This window comes from Pteropus medius, unplaced genomic scaffold, assembly GCF_902729225.1.
Source record: "Pteropus medius unplaced genomic scaffold, Ma_sr-lr_union100, whole genome shotgun sequence".
In the NCBI taxonomy this organism is placed as follows: domain Eukaryota; kingdom Metazoa; phylum Chordata; class Mammalia; order Chiroptera; family Pteropodidae; genus Pteropus; species Pteropus medius.
In genome coordinates, this window is record NW_024352786.1 from 297,253 (window position 1) to 322,409 (window position 25,157).

General features: G+C 31.8%; 1 protein-coding gene across 1 annotated transcript in view; it reads right to left on the reverse strand.

Annotated features, from left to right (window-relative positions):
* Positions 1-3,508: 3,508 nt before the first annotated feature.
* The window catches only part of DNAJB14 (DnaJ heat shock protein family (Hsp40) member B14), a 40,126-nt gene continuing 18,477 nt past the window's right edge, over positions 3,509-25,157 (reverse strand). The window contains exons 3-8 of the mRNA XM_039848863.1: positions 22,702-22,847; positions 13,659-13,844; positions 12,083-12,177; positions 11,186-11,295; positions 10,182-10,354; positions 3,509-8,388 (exon numbers count right to left, since the gene is read on the reverse strand). Of these exons, the coding sequence (XP_039704797.1) occupies positions 8,264-8,388; positions 10,182-10,354; positions 11,186-11,295; positions 12,083-12,177; positions 13,659-13,844; positions 22,702-22,847 (835 nt within the window). The 3' untranslated portion in view covers positions 3,509-8,263. The remainder of the gene's footprint in view (positions 8,389-10,181; positions 10,355-11,185; positions 11,296-12,082; positions 12,178-13,658; positions 13,845-22,701; positions 22,848-25,157) is intronic.

Sequence of the window (25,157 nt, forward strand, 5' to 3'; positions counted from 1 at the left end):
AACAAATCTTTAGTTATGCACCATTGCAGACAGTGATAAAGTTGACAGTCTCTAATCTGGCACTTTACATATGAATTTTACTTCTGAATACATTCTGATGTGAATCATACTCCAGCCAAATTGATTACCTCACCCTTCCATCAACACGGCCTTTCCCACACTGGTTCAGGAGGTTCCTTTCACCTGATAAGATTACTTTTCTTGTAGGGGAGGACAAATTTCCTCCTACCCTCTTAAGGTTCTGTGGCTGGGCCTAAGAATTAAACTGACATAGACAACAGGAGGAAAATCGTACAAATTTATGTAGCGTATTTATGTATACATAGGAGTCTTCAGAAGGAAATGAAAATCCGAAGAAGCTGTTAGGCCCAAAAGTTTATATACATTTTTACACAAAGACGATAAATTGTGGAGATGTGACAAGACAAAAGGGCTTAGACTCAGGGCAGTTAATTATGGGACAGTGACTACTGAATATACTGGGGAAACTAATGGGAGATAAAGGTTATTTTATTAGGTTTCTTTGTACAGGTACATTTTGGCATCAATTCCCTGTCTCTAGTGATAGGGATGTTCTCTACTGGGTAGAGGGAAGGCACCTTATGGAAAATTTAATGACCAGTGTTAGGTAGAAAAGAGGTCAGAGAGCCCTTCCTACATCTATTTCTTAGTGCTTTCAGCTCAAGAGTCGATATGCCGAAGTTGCATATTTTATGGTGGCATGTGCTGAACCCCTTCACTATTTAAATCTCATTTCCTTGTAACACTTTCTCACCTATCATTCTCTTGAATGCTACTATATACTACCAAGAATAATCAATACTTATTTGTGCTTAGATGTCACAGTTTTTGTTTCCCCAATGAGACCATAAAGTCTAGAAGACTGGGGCATGTTTTACTTTTTTTTTCCCAGTTTCTTGTGTAGTTCTTGCACTCAGCAACAGGCACTCTATTTGACATTTGTGGGAATAAAAGTTATTAAAGTGATTAAAGAAACCATTAACTTGGCCCTGACTTTCACCGTTTCCCCACTCCCCACCCCCACCCAAATTTAGAAACAAGTAAAAATATGAACTCTAGCAAGAATTTTTTAATCTCTGGAGATGCTTTTCATTTTTTACAAAATTTTCCACCTTAATTACCTTAATAAATGGTAGTTGACCTGGAAAATATTTTTTCCTTCCTCTCCAGTGGCAAAAAGGGAGGGCATAGTTTTCCAAAATCTCCAAACATCACTATGTTCTCAAATAGAAAGAACTAATAAGATTTCTAATTTCCAAGTGTGATGGTTTCTGAATTATAGCATGTTAATAGGAGAGTTCCTTATGTACTCATACTCAGATCGATCCATTTGCATTTACTCATTAATACCACTGCTGTTAGTTTAGGACTAAGGGAAATATTTACTGTTCTAAAAGATGATCAGCACTATGTACCAGTTCACCAAAGTGGGTGTACCAGATGATCCCCGAGGTTCAGTAAGAAACTAAGGAAAATTGTACACATACGTGCATACAATTTTTATCTCAAATTTTCTATTTTACTATGTACACTTCATACTAGTATATTATGTAATTAATAAACATACACGTTAAAGTTCTAACTTTATTGGTTCTATTGAAGCCTTTGTTTCTGCTTCTCTTTAGCTTGAATTTCTCTTAGCTGTTGTATACAGCAGATCTCTACTTTTTTTTTTATTCTGCTTTCCTATCAAAAAATCAACAATCATCTAGATTTAGGCTGGCTCCACTGTGTGAAAATTCTAGTTGGTATTCAAACTCGCATGGGTAGAAGAGTGTTGCAGATTCTCCAACATACAAAAACGAAAATTTTATCACAGACTGTCCAAGTCGGATATCCAGTCATTTTGATTCAGGCTGTGGTTCAGGATTTGGGCCCTTGAGAATACAATTATAAGGTCACATGCAATAACTTGCTCTTGTATGCTACCATCCATTGTCATCACACCCTGGACTTATGCTGTCACCTCAGAAATCACCAGTTCCCCTGATCTCTAGCTTACATCAAATAGTGGAACGCACTTGTCAACATCTTGAACTCCCCTACCAACTTTAGTGCCTGAACAGAACGCCAACTTTGAATGAATTAAATGAGTAGTATTCTCCATGCCTATGCCTAAGCTGCTGGGTTAAGCTGGAGAAAATACAACTAAATAGGTTGTAAATTCTGTCACCAACCTGGAATCCATAGAAATCCTACTTTTTCACTAGTCAGCTGAATCAGTGAAAAGAACTCCTTCAAATTATCTTCATTCTAAGCCTCTGCTTATCATTCTTCTCTCTCCCCCACTTTGTATAAACTGCCTATTTCACCAAGAGAATGCAAACTATAACATCATCCCACTAATGCTACAAATCTACCTGCATGTACCTATTATTCTCCATGCATTCCTTTCTGAAAAAATGCTGGTGGTGTCTCTTAGCTCAAGTAATTCTTACATTTTTGCAGTGGATCCTTTATCCTCTGAACATATTAGGTATTTAATGCTATTATCTCTTTTTCTCTATATTTACTCTTTCACTTTCTACTTGCCCCTTTCCATCAGAATAAGAAAAATTGGTAAGGTCTCTCCTGTAATAAATAGAAAGGTCTCATAAAATTAATAATTGGAAAAAAAAAAAAAAAAAACAACCCAGCCTTCTTTAGACACCACCTCCTTTTCCAGCTACTACCATTTTTCTCTACTCGCTTTATAACCAAATTTTTGAGACATTTTTAATTGCTGCCTCCATCCCAGATGTAATCACATTTCTCTTGATTCTGCCTCCTGGATCTCTCTCACATTCACTTATCTATGTTTCTACTCTGGTCTAAGATATGATCATCTATCCTTGGACAGTAACTTCCTACCCTTCCTACATTCACTTTTGCCTTCCAGTCTTCTCTGCACGGCAACTAAAATATTTTGAAAACTCAACTCTTATCATGTATCTCCCTCCTTAAAAATCACAGAGGTTTTCTACTTGTTTAGGATAAAGTGCAATTATTATCATCATGTTTTATATATGATCTTATGGGATCAGGCCCCTATTTTAATTCTAATTTATCCTGCCTTTCTTATGCCATAATCATACAAGTTTGTTTTCATTCCTGTAAAGTTTCTATGACTTTATCAACTTAGCATACTTTGCCTGAAACACTTCTCCAGCATTCTTATCTTTTGGGTTTCAGCTTCTGGTCAGTTTCTCAGAGAAACCTTCCCTGGTCCTCCCTGAGTAGGTTAAGTCTTCTAGATATATGCTCTCACTATACCTTGTAATTTTCTTTGTACCATTCATCATCATTACAATTATTTACTTGACATTTATCTTCCTTGCTACATGTAAATTTCATAAGTTATTATTATTATTTTTTTGTCTTGTTCCATGTCTTGTTCAACACTCAGCTAGCTCACTGGCATATAGTAGGTATTCATATATTTATTGAGTGGTTAAATGAATGAATGAAAGGGCATATTAAGAATAGAAAACATGATAAAAACAAATCCTTTACAGTGAGAACAGACCTTTTTATTCATATTTAAGATAAACTGCAGAGACTGAAAGACAAAAATTCATCATATATCATTCAGCAGAACATTCATTAAAAATCAAAATCATTTTCTTTAACAGAGTTCTCACACAGAAAATTTTATTTTATATAAGTCTGATATAACATTAAATATTTTACAAATCAGACATTTCATTTTTAAATCTAATTATATAATCTTGAATGCACTAGAAACAAATAAAGTTAAGATGTCCTTTACCAGTTTCACTTCATTTAACTTTTTATACAAGGCTTCCATTAAAATTCCATCACACCTTGAAAATTATCTGTAGCTTTTAAAAACATGATTTAAACTCTAAATGGAAATTCTTATGTAGCAATCCAAAAAAAAAAAAAAGGTAAGAAGCATTTCTTAATACAAATAAATTACAAAATATTCATGTGTGAGTTCCTTTCTTCTTATATATGGCATAGTCATCCAACTCCAAAAGAATTCATTTTGAAATTGATGCTTAAAATACCCAATGTCACTGAAAAATCCATGTTATTTTAGTGGTGTTCTTAAATAGCAAAACAGGATTTCAGAGTGGACTGTACCGATTCCAGTGCTTAAGTGAATGAACCTTGTCACATTCATGCCAGTTGTCTATCATCAGCTATGCAGTTTCTAGACAGCCTGGCAACCAGTAATCCCAATTTTCAATGGTAACACACTAAACTAAGACATTTCAATAAACACTTCTTACCCATACATATTTCCAGATTGCTAAATATAGAGAGGTACAATTATATTTGAAGTATGGGCCTTATAATAGGAATGTTTTAAAATATGAAAAATATCACAGAAAGAATTCACGTCAATGAAATTCTGTGGTGTGATTTTCAAAGTCAGCAATAAGAATATCCACTGATAATGGAAGCCCTGCTCTGTGCAAACGTGTCGTATACATTAAACAATCACACATTTGAGGTAATAGCTGGAAAAAATATATAGAGTTATATATATACAGCTATACATGGACACATCCACAGAATATTCACAAGTCTATTGGCCCCCCCAAACCAGCAGATAATAAAATTAAATAAGTAATCACGTACCAACAGGAAAAAAGATACACACAGGGAATTTACAAAAAAAGTGGCTACATAGTCCTTAATATAAGGAGTATATTTTGAATTGCGTTTTGAGGGAAAATAAAATGTTTCTACTTAAATGAAAGTATCTATTTAATAGTAATGAAAGCAAAAAGGAAGCCTGAATTCTAGGACTGTGTTGCCCGCCAGATTATTAAAGGGATGTACAAGAATTCCTTGAAGATCCTTATTTTACCCACTTTTTCTGTGTAATTAAAAATTAGAATAAAAAATATTGGAAGTTATTATCAGATGACTATTTTCTTTACCAGTGTATAGAGAATTTTATGGATTTTAACTAGGCAGTGGTCCAATGTGGCCAATAAAGATTAAAATTCTGATTTATTATTCATTTTTGGAAATTTTTCTGTTGAGTTGAGAAAAATTATGAATGCCCTTTTAGTTTGCTTAGCTCAGTATAAAGACAGTAGTAATATGGGTAGTACTAAACCCAAGCTTCATATGGGGAAGCTAAATAAACGCACGAATTCTCCATTTGAACCATTTGGTCCTTTGATGTAATACTTACTCGACTGGAAAGATGGCTCATTTGGTCCTCAGGCCAACATCAAGAAATATTTCACTGCCTGAATATCTTCAGGTGGAGATTTATTTTTTTATGAATATGAAGGAATACACTATTAAGTAATACTAATATGCCATATTAGTTAAATAACAGCTACATTTTAAATATTGCAAATCCACAAAGGGAACTGAACATGTCAATCATTTCTCTTGGTAACTATTTTACATACTAGTGTAACTGAAGATTTAACAGGAAGAAAATTTAAGCATAAAAGTGCAATTAAATAAAGGACTGGAATTCCACATTACTGTTTCTGTGAATGCCTGATTTGACACAGAAGCAGACTGGCTTAGTGCACTGGCATATATATATGCCTTAAGGACTTTCTTTTCTGTATCAAATCTCTGTAAATCATAAATAAGCATGTAATAATTATAAAAGGAATACTAATTTAAACATTGAAATGCAATGTTTCCAAAATATAGTGTTTTCACTTATTAGATGAACTATAATTTGAAATTTCCCATTGTTGAGAATTCTCAGATTTGATAAAAATAAAATCTGAAACTTACAAATTCCCCGATTTGATCAAAATTACTTCTGAAACTTACTAGCACCAGTCTATCTGGAAACCAAGGAATCAAAAAAGCAGAAGAAAAGGTATTATTTATTTTCCCCCCAAATCCTTACAAAGACAATGATGTTTGTGTATATATGTAAAAAGGGATAAAAATGTAAAGCATTAATAAATATAATCGCTGCCAAACTTCTAAAATGCCAGTAAGAGAAGCTGGCAAAGCAATACTTAGAGGGCAATCATTAAAATGAACAGTACAAGTTTTCTAATAAAATTGTAAAGCTCATGTAGCTAAAAATAAGAAAATGTTGGTATTATTAAGAGGGGCAAACATGAAAATCTTACATTTCAATATAGCTAAAGTCTCCTTACTTTGTAGGTAATAATCCAAAATTCTAACACACTTGGTTGGGCCTTTACACCATGATATAGGTGACATTAAGAACTTAATCTTATTTGCATACTCTATATGCAGCTTAAGTTGTCAGGCACTCAGTCGTTTCCCACATGTGTTTGAAAATTTTATTTTATCAAACACATTTCCCCAAATATTTCATGAAGTGGAATGATATAACACTGTCCAAAAGCCATGTATGACTTCATAATAAATAACTTCACTTAATTTGATAACTTTATCTATCTCCTTAAAGCCAGGATTAAGGGAAAAAGAATCAGTCAACAAGAGTTCAATTCACAGAAGCATCAATCACAATTGTGTAAACTTCCCATTAAAATGGAAAAATAAATGGATGAAATTTTTCATTTCAATTTTTTAAGTTTTCTGATGCATATGAACTTCCAAAGTTAATTAGAATGCTATTACCTTTTTTAAACAATTTATTCTACAGGCTCAAGAAAATATTTAAAATTGTATTTTCTTTTAAGCACTGCTATTTTTTAAAGGTAGCATTTCTAAAAGAAAGTTGGTTAAGCTTAGCTGTCTGCTTTTCCTAGAATAATATGTTGTTTAGTTTAACCTACTGATTCACTCAAGTATTTCTATTGACTCACCTGGAAAGGGGATATAAGAGAACATTTAAAAAAGATTAGTCATTTTAAAAGTTTCAACAGATGCTGTAAATTAACTACATTTAGAAAAATATCTTTAAACAAAATATTGACACTCTCAATAGCATTCTCTCAAACACACAAAAAAACTACCAAAAATGTGTTCATGTTCCATTAACTGAGTATAAAGCAAAATCATTAAAATATTAGAATTGTGAAACATAGGAAATTAGAAATTAAATAATTTCATACCCAATATACAGGCACCAAAAACTTCAATTTCCGGCTGACTTTTCAAATTTATATTATGAATTTAACTATAAAGAGCTTATTCCTATAGGATTAATTGAATTATTCAATGGTGAATAGATTTGAGCTCAGAATTTTGTAAGGATATCTTGCTATAAATTACTATTCTATCTGCTGCTATATTTCTGGCTCACTGTTGCATATGGCCAAACAGATCGTGCTCTGATCAAATAAGTGTACTGTAATCTATTTATATGTTTAAGAATTGGCAATCAGGTTAAAAGGCACATAGCAAAGTGGTAATTTTTCTTATCACTTATTTGTAATAAGTAATAAGAACTCATTTACTTTTGCATCCTGCTTAAATGATCACTAAGAAGAAACAGCAAATTTCCATGGGGAAAAAACAGGTAGATTCTTTTTTCCATAAATCTTATCAGTCTTCAAAGATAGATATGTATGAACATTTGGGGGCCCTTTGATTATTGGGATTGCAAATTTACTATAATTTACTGTTGAAGACTTTAATATCTATATAGCCATTTCCTCACATTTTCTTTAAAACTTATCAGTATAGTATTTCATTTCTACACATGGCTTAGCAATTCATAAAACTAAATAAATAGCAAACTGATATTCTACACCAGTTCATTTATCTTGATATATATTTTGGAATATAATGGCAATATTAAAAATATCAATTCCCTCTAAGCTGATAATGCTACAAGACTTTAAACAAAGTTAAACAGCTTTTGTATTTTTCTTTTTGAAAGTTTCATTGTTTTAAACTCCACACATTTGACATCTGACAAGGAAAATATAATTTTGTCATAGAACATTTATTCCATAGACTTAAACTGAAGTGTCTCATGGAGCTAAACACTAAAAGAATTAAAAGGCAATAACTGAACATACACAAAAAGATCATTCCATGAGTATTTACATGACAAGGGAAAAAATGGAGAATCACTAAAACTGGAAACTGCTACAGATGTGATAATTCTTTCTCGAGACATTTTTAGTAATCATATAAGCTTTTAAAGTGAAAATAATTGCAGAAGCATAACTATAATATTATTTTTAGTTTTCAGTTTCTTATTATTTAAAGGAGTCAGTAGGTCGTAAACAGTCCAAGATTTCAGGGACCAACAATTCAGTTTAGTTTTTAACATCAATATTTTTTTCTTTAGCTGTCATGATAAAACTAAACTCACAGGAAAAATAAAGAGTATGCTAAAAGATATAAATAAAATTCCAGTTCATCCTCCTTTATAAATACTGGTCAGCCGCTCCAGTTCTTTACAGTTGTCCATGCTCAAGGCATCCGCCTTCCTTCGGAGTCGATCATCACGGTATACTTTTGCTGCATATTGCATATCTGTTTCTGTTAACAAACAAAAATATTTTACTAAGTAAATAATTTAGATTACCTAGTTGTTTAAACTCAAATGATGTTTCACAGAAGCCCTTCAATATATTTCTATTAATTGACTTAAAAAAAAAAAAAAGAAAAAGAAATCCAAGTGCTACTCCTAAAAGCCATACAGAAGCCTAGCATACAAAAGAAGAAGGAGCTGCTCTGGAAGAGAAACGAATAGAATCCTATCAACCCTTTCCTTTTACTCTGGTTCTGGTTTAAGAACTACTGCTTTAAAGCATCACCTTGACTCCTTAGCCTAAAGATATATGTTCTTCAATAATGCTTCTGGTTGTTTTTGCTGTGACCTTTCATTAAGGTTTCAGATTACTTAATTATGCCAAAACTTGGAAGTAGAAAATTTTGAAACCTTGTTCTGAGTTTGCTTGAGTTAAAATGATATATAATGATCTTACTGAAGGAACAAAAAGAAAAAAAGCTTCCTTCACAAAGTAGTAAGTACTTCTGAGGCTTCCTTCAGTATGTGGAGAGCATTACCAAAGAAAAATAAATGGACTAGAAATCAAACATTCTTCAGGGAAGTTTTCTTTATTATTTTGCTGTTAATCTAAGCTATTTCACTGTTTGTTAATACTTCTAAAGGGTGGCAGCACTTAGAGAAGATGTAACAAAAAAGGGAAAAAAACTGGTTACTTTCTGGAAAACACTGACCAAAGTAGGGACATCAGTCAGGATCACAAACAAAACATACTCAAAAGTATGAGTATATTTTAATTGTAAAAAGATCTTCAGGAATGATCTTTATTCAGTCAATCAGGCTTGAATTTAACAACTAAATCAAAATCACTCCACCCCTTTTATTTACGAATGAGGCACTTGGAAAACCCCTTTGTGGCTGATTCTTCCCAAATGAGGTAGAAAAACCAAAGTTCACAGGCCTAGTGAATGGCAGAGTCTCTAACTCCCAGTCTAATATCCTTTCCATCATTTCAAATTACTGTTTTACCAATCTAGACATTAGAGTATTAAAAGTGACTCCAAAATAAAAAAAACCCTAGCAAAAGACTATATATACACTGGCCAATAATTTTTAAAAAATATTTATAAAACAAGATAATCTCATCCCAATCAACAAGTGAAACACTCAATGAATTAACTAATGTTATACTGAGACCTTCCCATTTCTATCTTTATTCAAAACCACTAACCCAACCTATAGATGTGCTAAATTTGAATTTTATTTTGAAAATTTCAAATCTACACAAAAGTTAAGAATATTTCAATGAATACCCTAAAAATTTTACTTTGATCAATTTTTTCACATTTTGTCAAATTTGTTTTAGCTCTCTCTATAATAAAGGCTGATGTTATTGTTGTGGTTATTATTCTGTAGAACCATTTGAGAATAAGTTACAGACATTAAAACCTTTCATTCCTAATTACTTCAGCAAGTTTTTCTTAAAAACAAGTGCATTTCTATATAATTTTCAAATTCAGAAAATTAACAATAATATCTAATATGTAGTGCACATTCAAATATCACCAATTGTCTCAATGATGGTATTATTCACTTATTCAATCAAATATTTATTGATAACAACACAAAAGCCATTTAAGTCCTTGCTATGTGCCAAATACCATTATAGGCCACATGTACCTTAAAACTTACCTCTCATTTAAGTTCTGAGCTCTGATTTGTGCTAAGTGTTCTAGAACAATCCTTGAGTGAGGAAATATACAGTAATCACTTCCCAAGACTTTGAATAAGTTTTTAAATGTTAAACATTAGATAAACTTACTCTGTTGTCTTTCTTTCCAGCAGTTATTTCGAATGTTAGTCACATAATCTTCTTCCACACTCTTTTCTACCTTTTGTAATAATATTCCTTTATATTCATTTTTAAAGTCCTTGTTGACATAATAAACGACACCCAAGTTTTCTGTCTGCATTTTAATAGTCTGCCCTGATCCACTGTAAAAGAAATGCTTGATCATTATTTTTAAAATTAAAATTGCACATTCTGATCTACTATAAACCAAGCTAACAATTAAAAATTTATAGGTTATTATTGGTTATCATTTCTTTACATTATCTCAAATTGCGAACCACTATCATCCATAAAAAAGTAGTCATATTTTAATATACCATACTAATATGTTCTTATAAGTTCTCTAATTTTTAATTAATAAAAACCTTATTTGGAAGAAATAAAGAGTTATTTCTTATTTTTAGACCAGCATGTCTTTAATACTGTAAAATCACTGGCAGTATGATTTTACGAAGTTTCCTATATGTTTATTGTATTACACTAAAGTTTCCTTGAATGGATGCTGTATTAACTTTCTTTTGTGTCCTGACCTCTTATATATATAGTATATTGGGGGAAAACACCTCATATAACAGAAAGAAATATTTGTTTTTATTTAATCAATATTTTATAAACAGAAACGTGAAGTCACTCTTAATAACTTTCTCCTTAATAACAGAAATCTTTATCAGTTCAATGAAAGTTCTATTTTTGTCTTTTGTTTTTTGACTTTAATGTCAACACATTACCTATCACATTACATTGCTATCGAGTTCAAATACAGCACTTCTGTCTTTATCCACAATGGAAGTGATATAAACAACATAAATTTATCAGTTGAATAACTATTTTAAAAATTAGACATTCTAAAATTTGGAATACTTGTAGTTATAAAAGATTTGGCACTTAAAAGTTTAAAAAAGAATAAGGCCCTTTAAAGAAAGCCAGATAAGAAACAACAATTCTTTTTTGCAACAGTTCACTTAGCTACTTACGATCTGGGATATAAGGAATAAGGAGGATTAGAGACCATCAGCTGGCTTAGCAATGACACGAGGATCAATACAATGATGGGCATCAGCTGGATGAACACAGAAAAACCTCCCTATAAAAAAAATCATCAAAGAATAACAAACTGTAATATAACTGTAGTTGTAAATAATCCAACAGCTGTCATACATTCTTAGGGGCAGAAAGAACAGCTGAGATCATCTGGTTCAGTGCTTTCAAATTTGCCTGAACATACCAACTTCCTGGGTTGATTCTTAAAAAGACAGCTTTCCAGGTGCTTCATCTAGTGATCCTGATTTGGAAACAGTGACACAACCTGATCTTATTTTACAGATGCGAAGTTCTTTCTCTCACAGAGATTCTATATGCATCGGGTTGTAAAACTATTTTTACTTTGGATTGAAGGTGAAACATAGAAGCTGATGAGTGGCAGAGTGGGAGCCCAAGCCTTCTGATTTCCAGTCTAGTGCTCCTTCCACTTACTTTTCTACCTTATGTAATTTAATTGCTGTGTATAATTAGATATAACTACATTAGAACGAGGAAAGTTACATCATCCTATTTAAGTTTTTCAGTATAAATTCTAAATTCTTAAGAATCAACAATAAGAAATTATCTGCAAAACACATGCACACTGCAGGTTATCTTCATTATAATCAGAGGATACCAAATCTGAAGGTGTTATATTGCCCAACCACCCTCCACCTTGACTTCTACTCCTGTTCCCCCAATATCTAAGGGATATTCTAGTCTGTTGAACACTTCTGGTTAGAGAAATTATTTTCTTTTAAAAGAACTGGCCTCATTTTCAGACAATTCTAATTGCTTTTCCTAAGCTGAAATTTGCCATTTTACAATTTCTAATCATATCATAAACATACATCTCCTCTTTCTTCTTCTCTTTCGTGTCCACTGTGTCGATGTTGATGTTGATGGCTATAACCAGCTCGTCCATTTGAAAATGAATGCACACTACCTAGAAATTAAAAGCAAGGTTAAATTAGGGAGATAAATGATTTTCTTTAATTTTAAAAAATTACTTAAAATAATGCATCTTTGAGTAGTGAATGCTTCTTGCTGTCTCGTCTTATAAGGAAAGGGTGGATGGAAACAGGAATGATTCTTTCCAGACATTGCACCCTTTAAAGTAAAGTAGAAGTTCTTTCTTTATGAAAACTTGAATACAAGTTCCTCCCTAATACTGCACACACAGAGGACTTTTGTTGTGGTTGGTTGCTTTTACAAACCTTGGATCATTACTCTGAAACTCTGCTTTCTGCATTTATCAATATATCACAAATATTTCTAAAAATCAAAGGGCAGTGATCTAATTCATTTTTTAAAAAAAACAGCCATATTGATATACTACAGTATATGTGGACCACAACTTATTCAAATATTCTCTTGGTGGTAGACATTGAAGTTGTTTTCAAATAAGGTGACCAATGAGAAATGGCTACCACAAAGTAAGCTGTGTTATAAAAGCAAAGAACTGTGAATCAACTACGGAAAAGTAACCTGCAAGATTTCTGATAGTTCTAGTCAGAATTATTAGTCTCAATAATTTTTCTGTGAGAGGTAATTATGTATCCTAATATATCAAAATACAGGTTATAGTTTTAATCGTTAATTTGTATTTACACATTCTCTTTCCTTCAAGGATTCTTTACAAAATGCTCTATCGATACCATAATCTTTCTCAATAATCCTTAGACAGAGCCACCAAGGCCAAATTATACTGCTACGTTCATAAACATTCTCCTAATGTTTAACTTAGCACTTAAAGAAATGTTGTAAATGAGACGAGCTATAATTTTAAACACCTTAGAAGAGCTGCTCTTAAAATTAGTTTCCACCCTAACAACAGTAAATGTAAGTAGAATTCAATATTACTTATGCTGGTACTATAAAATCCATTCGCTTAGTGGTGTCTCTACAATATTTTACTTCAATAGCCTAGTTCAAGTAATTATTTCTATCTCAATGTAATTTTTAAAACTCACTTTTTATACAACTTATAAGCCAGACATTTTAATATTTTGGTGGAAAGTACCACAACATACGTCCAAACTGGCAGTGTAGAATGTTATTAGTAAAACACCCATAAAGATCTGCAGAGAATCAATGCCATACAGTGGTCCACAGCTGTAACAGCACTTAGCTAAGATGCTGCCGCTGGATTTCCCACTTATACATCTTTCCTTCAGCTTTATACAAAATGTAGAATATCTGTACTCTTCATTTCTTTTTATTTTTTTAATTAAAATGTGTTCTTGGAAAAAGGCAGACTTAGTAAAAGCAATAACTCTAATATGTTTCTTCTACCTTCATGAAGAGCCATCACAGGATTATAAAACTATAATAAATGTAGGGAAGAAGGTAGGTAAATCTCTAAATAGCCAGCTGGAGGTAAGGATCTCTAGCTTCATAAAATATTTATAATTCCCATTAAAATACCTGAAGGAAATCCACCACCAAAGAATATATTAAACAAGTCTTCTGGAGTTATATCAGCTTCACAACCTCTATGGAAATTAAATCTACCATTGTTTTGGTGATTACATGCTTGTTCTTCATTGCCTGTGAGGTCATACTGTTTTCGTTTTTCTGGATTGCTTAAAACAGCATAAGCGTTTCCAATCTCTGAAAAAGTAATGAGTAAAAATTGGCAAGTTTTTATATTATAAAAGACTGCTCCCTATAAAAACTGCTGTCATGTTATAGTAAAACAGTAATAATTTCCTTTAAAGGTATTATACTTGCTTGCAATTACACATATTATTACCTCCCAACATAATTTTTTATACTAGACAAATAAGTCTCCCTACTGCCTTAAACATAAAGGAATGTCCATCTTAAGTTTCTTACTTTTGAACTCCATCCACTAATATCATTTTTCTTCATTTTCGACTAGCTAAATCTAATCGTTCATTAGTATCATTCAAACCAATAATAATAGCAGTAGCTACCAATTGCCAGGCTCTGAATACAGCATCTTATATTATCCATTACTATTTCCACTGTACAGATGAGCCCCCTCAAGCTCAAAACATTAGAAAACTTGTTCAAGGTCAAATTTTTTTTTTTTAGTACAGTAAGTATACTCTATGCAGCCTACACCATAAACCATTTTTTGTACACTCCAGGCCAGAGTTAGCTATTCTACATTCTATTCCTGAAAAATTTATTCTTCTTAAAAGTAAGCTCTATAAAGGTTTAAGGACTGTTTCTGTTTTCATTGCATTATCCCCATGGTTCAGCATAAAGTCTGAATTTGTTTTTGAATGAATCTAGATAGTGTCCAGTTTTCCCATCTCATTTTGCTACTTTCATGATATTTATTCATAAAGAATTCTATTTCCCATCTCATACTTCCATGTCCAAAAGAGGTAATGCTATCAGATGATCATTTTACCTGTAAGTTATACATAAATGTGTAATTTTTATGTTGTACATCTGAAACTAATATAATATTGTATGTCAACTGTAACTGGAAAAAATTATATATATATACATAAAAGGCAATAGTACATTGGTTATCAAAATGTCTTCTTGAGGTAATTTACAAAAGATGTAATGATTTCATCTAAAAGCAGGAACTACCCTAGTCTCATGGTGACATTTCTAAAAATCATTTCATAAATACAGCTTGTATCTTAAACTAGATCATAAGCTTCTTGCAATATGGGATATTTAAAAAATACTCTTTGGATCCCATGTGGTGGCTGCCATAGGTACTGCGTAAGCAAATAGATGCTCATTAGGTAGTTGTTTTTGGCTGATTACATATCACTAAAATTAATTATATATAGATATTCTGGAATTTTTCTTCTGATAGGACTTCTTAAACTTGGGATTCAGAGATAAGTCTCAGATGGTTTGTGAACCCTATTGTATGAAAAGTTATGTGGATGGTCCATTTACCTGAGATGGTCCAAACTTTCTACAGATTCTCAAATAGATCTATGACCCAGAAATACAGCCATCGTTTATAATGTTGCTCCAATGGGAGAGCATAATCAGAGATCCAAGCAATGTACTTAGAAACTACACCAAGGTATTAACCTATACCTAAAAAAGAAGCATATCTATCAATATCTGCCAAAGTTGTACTTCCAGTAATAATATCAATTTAAGGATTTGACCTCTATACACTAAATGGACTATCATTTCAGGTAATTTCATAATGATATTACTTTTTAAACTATTGATATATTGGTAACCTAATTCTATTTGCAAGTCTTTGCTTTTAAAAAAATAGTTTCCAAACATTAAGATATTTTGTATTTGTGAAATACTGTCATAATCCACAGTTGACTATTAAGATAATTTATTCTATCCACTGTGGCTAGAGTAATTTTCTATACACACAATCAAGATTTATTTTTCAGTTCCTTATTTTCTAAAAAATTAAATCCAAAATCCATTTTGATGTTCAAAAGACTTACAAAATACATTTTTCACCTCAATCTCACTTGTTTCACCAAAAGATACCTTCCACTTTATTCATTTTTCTTTAAACTTTTCATTTTGAGGGAATTTTAGATTCACAATGAAATTGTAAGAAATAATAAAGAGATCCCCTGTACCTGTTATCTGATTTCCCCCAGTGTAATACCTTACAAAATTACAGTACAGTATCACAGATAGGATGCTGACATTGATACAATCAGGATATAGAACATTTCTATCACCATCTTCATGTGGCCCTTTTATAACCAGACTGACTTCCTTTCTCTTCATTCCCTCTATAAACCCTGACAACCACTATTTATTCCCTATTTCTATAATTTGGGCATTTCAAAAGTGTTATATAAATGAAATAATACAGTATATAAATGGAATAGAATCTTTGAGGATTGGCTTTTTTCAATCAGCATAATTCTTTGAAGACTGATCCAGACTGTTATGTACATTCCTTTTTATTGCTGAGTAATATTCCACAGTATGGACATACCACTGTTTGTTTCACTATTCTCCCACTAAATGTTATTAGGGTTGTTTTTCTACTTTGGGGCTATCATGGATAAAACTGCTATATACACTCACGTATACACTTATATATAAACATAAATTTTCATTTCTATGCAATAAATGCCCAGGAATGCAAGTGCTAGGTTGTATGGTAACTGAATAATTTTTTGAGAAACCACCAAACTGTTTTCCAGAGTGACTGCGTCATTTTATATCCCATTACCAATGTTGAGTGATTCAGTTTTTCTGCATCCAAACCAGTAGTTGGTATTGTTGCTGTTTTTTATATTAGCCATTCTGATAGGTGTGTAGTGATAACCTCATTTTGGTGTTATTTTGCATTATCTCTAATAGTTAATGAATGGATGTTAAGAATATTTTCATATACTTATTTGCCATTAGTATATCATCTTTAGTGAAAAGTCTTACTAATTTTCTAACTGGATTGTCTTTTTTTTTAAATTTTGATTTTGGGGCATTCTTTATATATTCTAGATACTAGTCTCTTGTCAGATATTTGCTTGGCAAATGTTTTCTCCCAGCCTGTTGCCTGTTTTTTCATCCTCTTCATAGGGTCTTTGCAGAGCAATCTTTGAACAAGTTTAGATTAAGTCCAGCTTATCAATTTTTCCTTTTCTAGACTGTGCTTTTTGTGTTAAGTCTAAGAAATCATTGCCTAGCCCAAGATCCTAAAGATTTGCTCCCATGATTTTTTGCTAACAGTTCAAAAGTGTTCTACATTTACACTCATGATTCATTTTGAGTTTATTCTTGTATAAAGTGTAAGATTTAGGTCAAGATTTTTTTTTTTGTGCCTATAAACATCCAATTGCTCCAAAACCATCTGCTGAAAAGGCTAGCTTTCCTCCTTTATATTGCTTTTCCATCTCTGTCAAACGTGAAGAAATTGAGAAGTATAATTTGATAGTTATTAAATAGTCACAGGGATGTGAAGTCTTGATAACTGGTAACTGAATAGGGAATATAGTCATTAATAATATTGTATTAACTATGTATGGTGCACCAGGTGGATACCAGACTTATCTGTAAATTATATAAATGTCTAACCACTGTGCTGTACACCTGAAACTAATATAAAATAATACTGAATGTCAACTGAAATTAAAAAAAAAACAAAACAGTTGGATATATTTTTATGGGTTTATATCTGGGTTCCCTATCCTGTGATCTATGTGTCTATCCCTCTAATAATACCACAGTGTGAATACCTGCAACTGCAAAGTCAGTCCTAAAATCAGGTACACTGATTGCTACTACTCCATTCTTTCAATAAATCATTTTTATTTACTCAGGTTGTCTTTCTATGTGGGTTTTAGAATAAACTTGCTTTTATTTACAAAAAAAGTTTTGAGACATATATAATTAATTTAGAGAGACTTGGCATCTTTACTATGTTGAGTCTTCCAATCTATGACCATGATCTACCATTCTAATTATTATATCACTCCATTTATTTAGATCTTCTTTGATTTCTTTCATTAGTACTGTATACTTATTCTTGTATAAAGAATACATATTCTGTATAAGTTTTGTTAAATTTACATCCAAATATTTTATGTATGATTATAAATGATAATATATTTTTAATTTCAGTGTCTACATGTTCACTGCTAGCATATAGAAATATACTACTTCTAAATACAGAAATTGACTTTTGTATATTTATCTTGTATCCCAAAACTGCAGAATTCACTTATTAGTTCTGGAATTGTTTTTTTTTTTTGGGTGGGGGGAGTTATATTCCTTGCGATTTTATATATAATCATGCCATTTGCAAAGAGGGACAGTTTGATCTTTTCCTTTCCAATTGGTGAGCCTTTTTTCCTTCTCTCACCCTAATGCATTGACTAGAATTTCCAATGCTATGTTGAATAAGAGTGGTGAAAGGGACACTCTTGCTTCGTTTCCCATCTCGGGAAAGCATTCAGTCTTTCATCACTAACTATAATGTTATCTGTAAGTTTTTGTAGTTGCTCTTTTAACATTTTGAGGCAGTTCCCTCAATTCCTATTGTTTGGTCAGTTTTTATCATGAATGAGTGGGGTAAATTTTTCAAATGCTTTTACTGCACTGATTGATATAATCATGAGATTGTTCTTCAGCCTATTAATGCAGTGGATCACACTGACTGATATTCGAATAGTGAACTAGCTTGGCATGCCTGGAATAAACTCCAGGTGGTAAGGGCATATAATCCTTTTTTACATATTGCTGAATTCTAATATTTTTTAAGGATAATTGGGTTTATTCCATGAACACTGATCTGTATTTTTTTATGTAGTGTCTGGTTTTAATATAGGGTAACACTTACTATGTAAAATAAATTAGGATGTTTCCTTCTCTTCTATTTTCAGGAAGAGAATGTGTACAATTTATTTTAATTCTTAAAAGTTTGGTAGAATTCTCCAGTAATGGCATCTGAACCCAGAGATTTCTTTTAGGGAGTTTCTTAGTTACAAGTTTAATTTACTAAGTAGTTATACGGCTGCTTCATTATCTACTTCAGATTGAGTGAGTTCTTATCATTTTTATTTTTCAAAGAATTGGTCCATTTCATCTAAGTTGTAAATTTATATGTGTGGATCTGTTCATAGTATTCTCATTATCCTTTTGAGGTCTGCAGGGTCAGTATCTTTGTTTCTGATAGTACTTCTTTTCTTTTTCCTTTTTTTTTTAATTTTCAATTCTTTTTATTCCTTTTCTCTTGAAACTATGATTTTTTATACTCAATGCATTTTTTGAGTTGACCTCAATTTTTACCATTAATGTAACTAACTAGTAGCAAAGGATGCATTCCCACCATATTTTAAATTATTTGAATTTTACATCACTTCTATGATAGCACTTCTGATAATGGTCATTTCTTTTCCTTTGTCAGTCCGTCAATTTTACCAATCTTTTCAAAGAATTCTTTTGTTTCATTGATCTTCACTATTGTTTTTCTGTTTTCAATTTTATTGATTTCTACTCTCACCTTTCTTTCTTCTTGCTTTTGATTTATTTTGTTCTTTTTTTTTGGTAGGTTCATGAGGTGGAAGACTTATTTGAGGTTGTTTATTCTAATATATGCATTAGGGGTTATAAAAATTTCTTCTCGGCATTGCTTTAGCTGGTCCCCTCAAATTGTGATAGTAAACTTTTATTCAATTTAATCTGTTTTAAAAATTCTCTTGAGATTTCCTTGACCCATAGATTATTTAGAAGTGTATTGTCCAGTTTCTAAGTGATTGGATATTTTGCAATTATCTGTTACTGATTTCTACTTTAATTTCATTGTGAGAAAACATACACTGTATGATTCCAGCCTTTTAACTTATTGGGGGTTTATTTTATGACCCAGGATATGCTTTATCTTGGAATATTATTCTGTAAGCACTTGAAAAACAGATTTGCAGAGTGAATTAAAAGAATGTATAGTCTGTGGTTATTAGGTGGATTGTTCTGAAAATGATGATTATATCTTGTTGGATATGGGATGGTGTTTAATTCTTCTGTATTCTTATTTTCTGTCTAGTTGTTCAATCAATTGCTGCGAGAGAAGCAATTGCTTATTGAAATATTTTTATGATGAATGCTTTAAAATCTTTGTTAGGCAATCCTAACTTCTCTGTCATCTCCATGTAGGTATCTATTGACTGACTTTAAAATCATGTTGAGGTTTTTCTGGTTCTTAGTATTTCTGACTGAAATGTGATCATATTGTTCTTTGGGTCCCAAGGTCCCTAAGCCAGTCAATCTTCTCTCAACCTTTCAGAGTTTTCTTATATTTGTTTTGTTTTATAAATAATACTCAGTTGTACTTGATGTAAAGAATGAAAAAGTACATCTCCTCCATCTTCTTGAAAACGGAAGTTCTAATTATTATATTGCTTGCCTCATTCTCACAGCCAAGTTTATGCCATCTTCTCTCTTCCCTAACCATAGGAATCATATCCCTAACCATAGGAATCATAATCATCTTGAGAAAAGTCTTAATTCTCACTTATTATATGAAGGCTTCTCCAATTACTCTGATTATAATGCTACTTTATATTTCTAACTTTTCTTTGGACATCTTTATTCTATGTTTTGGTATTTAATTATATTCAGTATTCTGGAAGATCCTGGGTAAATTAGTTAATTTCTCTGAGCCTCAATTTTCTTATTTGTGAAAGAAAAATGACACTGGTCCCCTGACTATTTTGCAAGATTTTTAATAAGTATTAAATAAAAAATAAGGATGAAAAACTATAAAATGCTTATCATATGTTAGGTATTACTATTACTCCAAATGTTCTGTATGAGACTTCTCTTCCCTTTGTGAATTACAAATTCTTTGAGTAAAAGGATATCTCATATTCTCTTATTGAGTTTCTCTACGAGAATTAGCTGAAAGGGTAGAATACTGACCTACCAGAGTTAACACAAGCAATAGCATCTGACCTATTATTATTTATCAAGCAAACATATATACAGCTAATCTATGTCCCTTGTTATTACATTCATGTATATGTCAACAAACACAGATACTATTCAAATAGTCTCTCAAATATTGCAAGTCTTTGAAGATAATGTAGACTGTTCTGAAAATATTCATGTCAGAGAGAAGGAAAGGGATCCATTTCAATTACATATTTAAAAAATATCTCTTCTAATGTAATTCCCTAAACTAATTACTCCTTTTTCTATGAGGAAATACAAAGCAGGTCTTTTCTATGTTTTGTAAAATTCTATGTTTTGGTAATTACAGAGCAATCAATCTGTATTTACCTTTAAGAAAAAACTATAGTATTTGCACGGTACACCAAAAACAGAAGTTAAGGTTGATTGGTTAAAATTAAATAAGATGGCCCAGAAGGTAATGAAAAGATCCTGTGTGCTGAATGAATGAAACCTGACATTTCTGTATGATGACACTAGATGTAATATTTTCTTATTAACTATCTTTGTTCACCAAGTGTGGATTACAACCTGAGTTTTCTATAAAGTTTCAACTCAATGAAAAATGGGTTCATCAACCAACTCCCATTCTGATCCTCTTTGGGATTAATAAATTGGCATTCTGATTTCCAGATAATCCTCTGTGTATTGAATAATGTGAGCCTCTCCTCTAGAGATGAATTAATTCCCAGCATGCTGATAAATATTAAGTTTCTAGTTTTGTAAAGCCAGGCATTAAAATCTGAAATATACGAAACCAAAGTACAATCACTATGTAAAACCCCTTCTGAGTGTCTAGCTGGGGTGATATTTATGCTGCTCACCTCTTCAAAACGCAACACAGGCTGTGAAAACATTGGTTGATTCACTTACTGAAACTCAAAAACCAATAATGCTAACATGACTTCAATGCAGAATTGGGAGAAAGAAATAAATTAACATTCTTAATATTAATAAAGAATGAATACTGATATCACCCTAGCAGATCACGAACATGCAAATAACTCACTGCCAAAATCTTTTCCAATGTTTTAAAATCAACAAAAATTTTAAATTAAGTGATTTAAATTCATAATGTGAAAAATTTGCTTTAACTTTTAAGGGAGTATATGCTAAAGTAAGTGCTTTTGAGTAAAGAAACTTCCTGTACTATCAACATGCCACTTTTAATTTAGGAAACAGAGAAGGCTCTGTCACGGTAATATTTTACTTTCACCAGTACCACTGTGGCAGCTGCTTTTATTGGATTATATTAACAATCTCCAATGTATTTTGCTTGGCAACTTCCTCCAAGAAATAAAACTATTTGGAAAGTTTTATATGAAAGACCAATTGAGTCATCAATCTATAAGGAACATTTGAAAACTAAGTATCTCCTATCAGTTATTCCAAGACCCCAGCAGTCCACTGTAAACATTATACGTTGGCCCTATGAATGACAAATTCACAAGAACAAAAAAATCACAAATTTAAGCCTTTTCCTATGAATTAGAAGTTAATCTTTATGAATAAATTGTATGCAACAAAATGTGAATTACAAAATAAGTTCTTGGATATTTACTAAATTGGCAAAAATGGAAATGATATCGAGGAAAACAATGAAGACATGAGTAGTAGGTAAGAGAAATGAAAATAATTATTAAAAAGAAAAAAGTCACATTAGTTAGAACTACATATAAAAAATACAAAATTTGGCTAGAGTTAAAAGAAATATAAGAACAGAGAAGATAGCAATTCCAATTAATTTCACAAAAGCTATATTTTGCTTTTAGTTCCTGTAAAACCAGATGGTAATATACTAGAAGCTCATGCATAGTCATCACACTCCTTGTGTGTGGTAAAGTAGAAAGCATGCATGGGTATCCATAAGTTACTTAGGACTTTGCCAAAACTGGCATGTTGCGTTTGTGAAGCCAAACTGCATTTGTTTGGCTCTTGGTACAACAAGTTAATGGTGAGGTTTAAAGTTAAGATTTTGAGGACCCTCGTTTATGCTGGCTTCTAAAGGCAGAGTTCGACATTCTGAAACACCGTAAGTAGATTCTAAAAAGTGCTAAGTAAAACTGCTTTAAAAGGTTTACTTTACTTTTAAAAGCATCTGTTGCTCCAGGTGCATGGTTTTTGTCTGGATGAAACTTCAAAGCAAGCTTTCTATAAGCTTTTTTCAAATCTTCATCACCAGCATCTTTGGTAACTCCAAGTACTTCATAGTAATTTTTACATTTGTTTATGCTGTGAACAAGAAAGTATGTTATAAGGTAAATTTCAAGGAAGAAGTTCATGTACTACCTCTGATTTTTTATTTATTAGAATAGTATAAAGAACTGCCTATGGATTGTTATTTCAGTATCAAATGATAGCTTATCCGGTTAAGGGTTACTGCCCCATTCTGTTTTTCAACTTCTTCTCAGTTTAAGGAGAGTTGGCTACGAGAATGTCTTTGGTACAATTAATCACAACTAGAGAAGAAGTAAAGCAAAACTCATAACAACTGTAGATGAAGGACAGAGCATACATTGTAACTAAACTGAGAAGAAAAGAACAATTTTATAGTACTTTTAAGAGCATAAAGAAATTCCCATACTCTTCCCAAGTATGTCACAGCTAAGGATTAGTATGCATTGCACTTCAGTTGTCACGTAATGCAGACCTAACCAAATATCAAGGCAACGGTTCAGTGCATGTAAAACAATTATAGCACACTATGGATTAAATGTCAAAGCAAGTTAAGGCAGCTTGGCTATGCTAAAGAGAATTTATCTGTGTCACTCTCTGAGAAAGATAAAATATCATAATAAAATATATCAGGGGAATCAAAAATGTTGGTTACACCCTATTTTCATATCAATGTTGTTGACAGGTTCTGTGACTTTAAGCAAAATGACATATAATAAAACCAATTTTACCACAGGTTAATTAATAAAAACAAAGTTGAAGTTCCTACAGCATCTCATCAATGTTATTAACAAAACAACGTTGAATGAAACATCATTATTCGAGCACCTACTGTACTTAAATAGTTTATAATCTTAAATATGTAACCGATTTAAGCCTGAAATCTTTAAAACGTATTAGGAAAAGAAATACTCTAGAACAAAGAACATTAATACTTTTGGTTGCTAATATTCTCCCACAACCTAACAATTTTTCTTCACTAAAATCCAGGTACATCTTACACATTTTTTTGTGGCGTATTTTATGAGTTTAGATGCATTCTATGTGCAAGCGGCTTCATGACCAAGGTAGTAACAGGTAAAAGGATCTGAGGCTTAATTGTTCACTGACAGCTACAAAACTGCAAATACTGACTCAAAGTTTTCAAAGAAAAGAGACAATATTGATCTTTTTTATTTTACTATTTATCCTATTAATCACCACAGCACTTGGTACATGATAAGTTCTCAGTAAATATTTCTGGAATAAATGAGTCTCAGCTCTCCTTTTACAATGAAAACATTCATTATTTGGTATAGGAAATAGAAAAAAAAAGAAGACATTGTATAAAATTATAGAAATCTTATGATCACATCAATAAAAATTTGTTATGCAGTCCTCTTTATAGTAATAATAATTAAAATTGGATTGTTCTACTTTAGATAATAAATATTAACACAAGTCAATTTTATTTCATAAACATGACATTTTCTTTATTTAGTCAGTAATATTTACTGAGCAACAACCATGTCTCATATATATAGTGTTTGGGCACTTGAAATATATCAGTGAACAAAACAACGATCCCTGCCTTTGTAGCGACCCACTCCCCTAAATATGTTGAGAAACTATGCAAAAGGAAAAAAAAAAAAAAGGAAAAGGGACTTTATAGAACACCTACTATGTGTCAGGCACAGGTCCACAATCTCAAATCCATATTCCAATAACCATTAAGCTCTGAAAAACATTAAGTTACTCTATAACTAATGTGACTGCGAAAACCTGATTTCCGCTCTTTTAGAGGCAAAATTTGACCTGAAATTTTATCACCTTCATTTATCCCACTTAAGTGTGAACATTTGTACATTTTGTTGTAGAAATGTTAACATTAGGTTCTGGGCTGCTAACAGACCCTATGAGACCTTATGTAATGTATAATATATGCTCCTTGTTACCTGTCTAAGATATGAATTCTGAATTCTAAACTACATCTGGTCCACAAAGTTTTCACATAGAGTATTACAGAATCTTATTATGCTGATTATTTTACACAAATTATCTCATTTACTCATTAAGTAGGTATTATTCCTATTTAGTCAATGAGAAAATCAAGGCTTTGAGTGGTTATGTCAATTGCTGAAAGTCATATAACCAAATAGTAGATGGGAACTAGGATTTATTTCAACAAAAATTTACTGAACATCTACTTTTTGCTAGAAACTGTTTCAGATGTTATAATAGTAAATAAAAAGTCAAAAATATCCCTGCTCACATTAAATTTACAAGTGGAAAGGAACAATGAACAAATATACAAATAAAACATAAAGTATATCACACGGTGATAAATATATAGAGAAAAATAAAGTGCCAAAGGAAAACAGAAAAGGG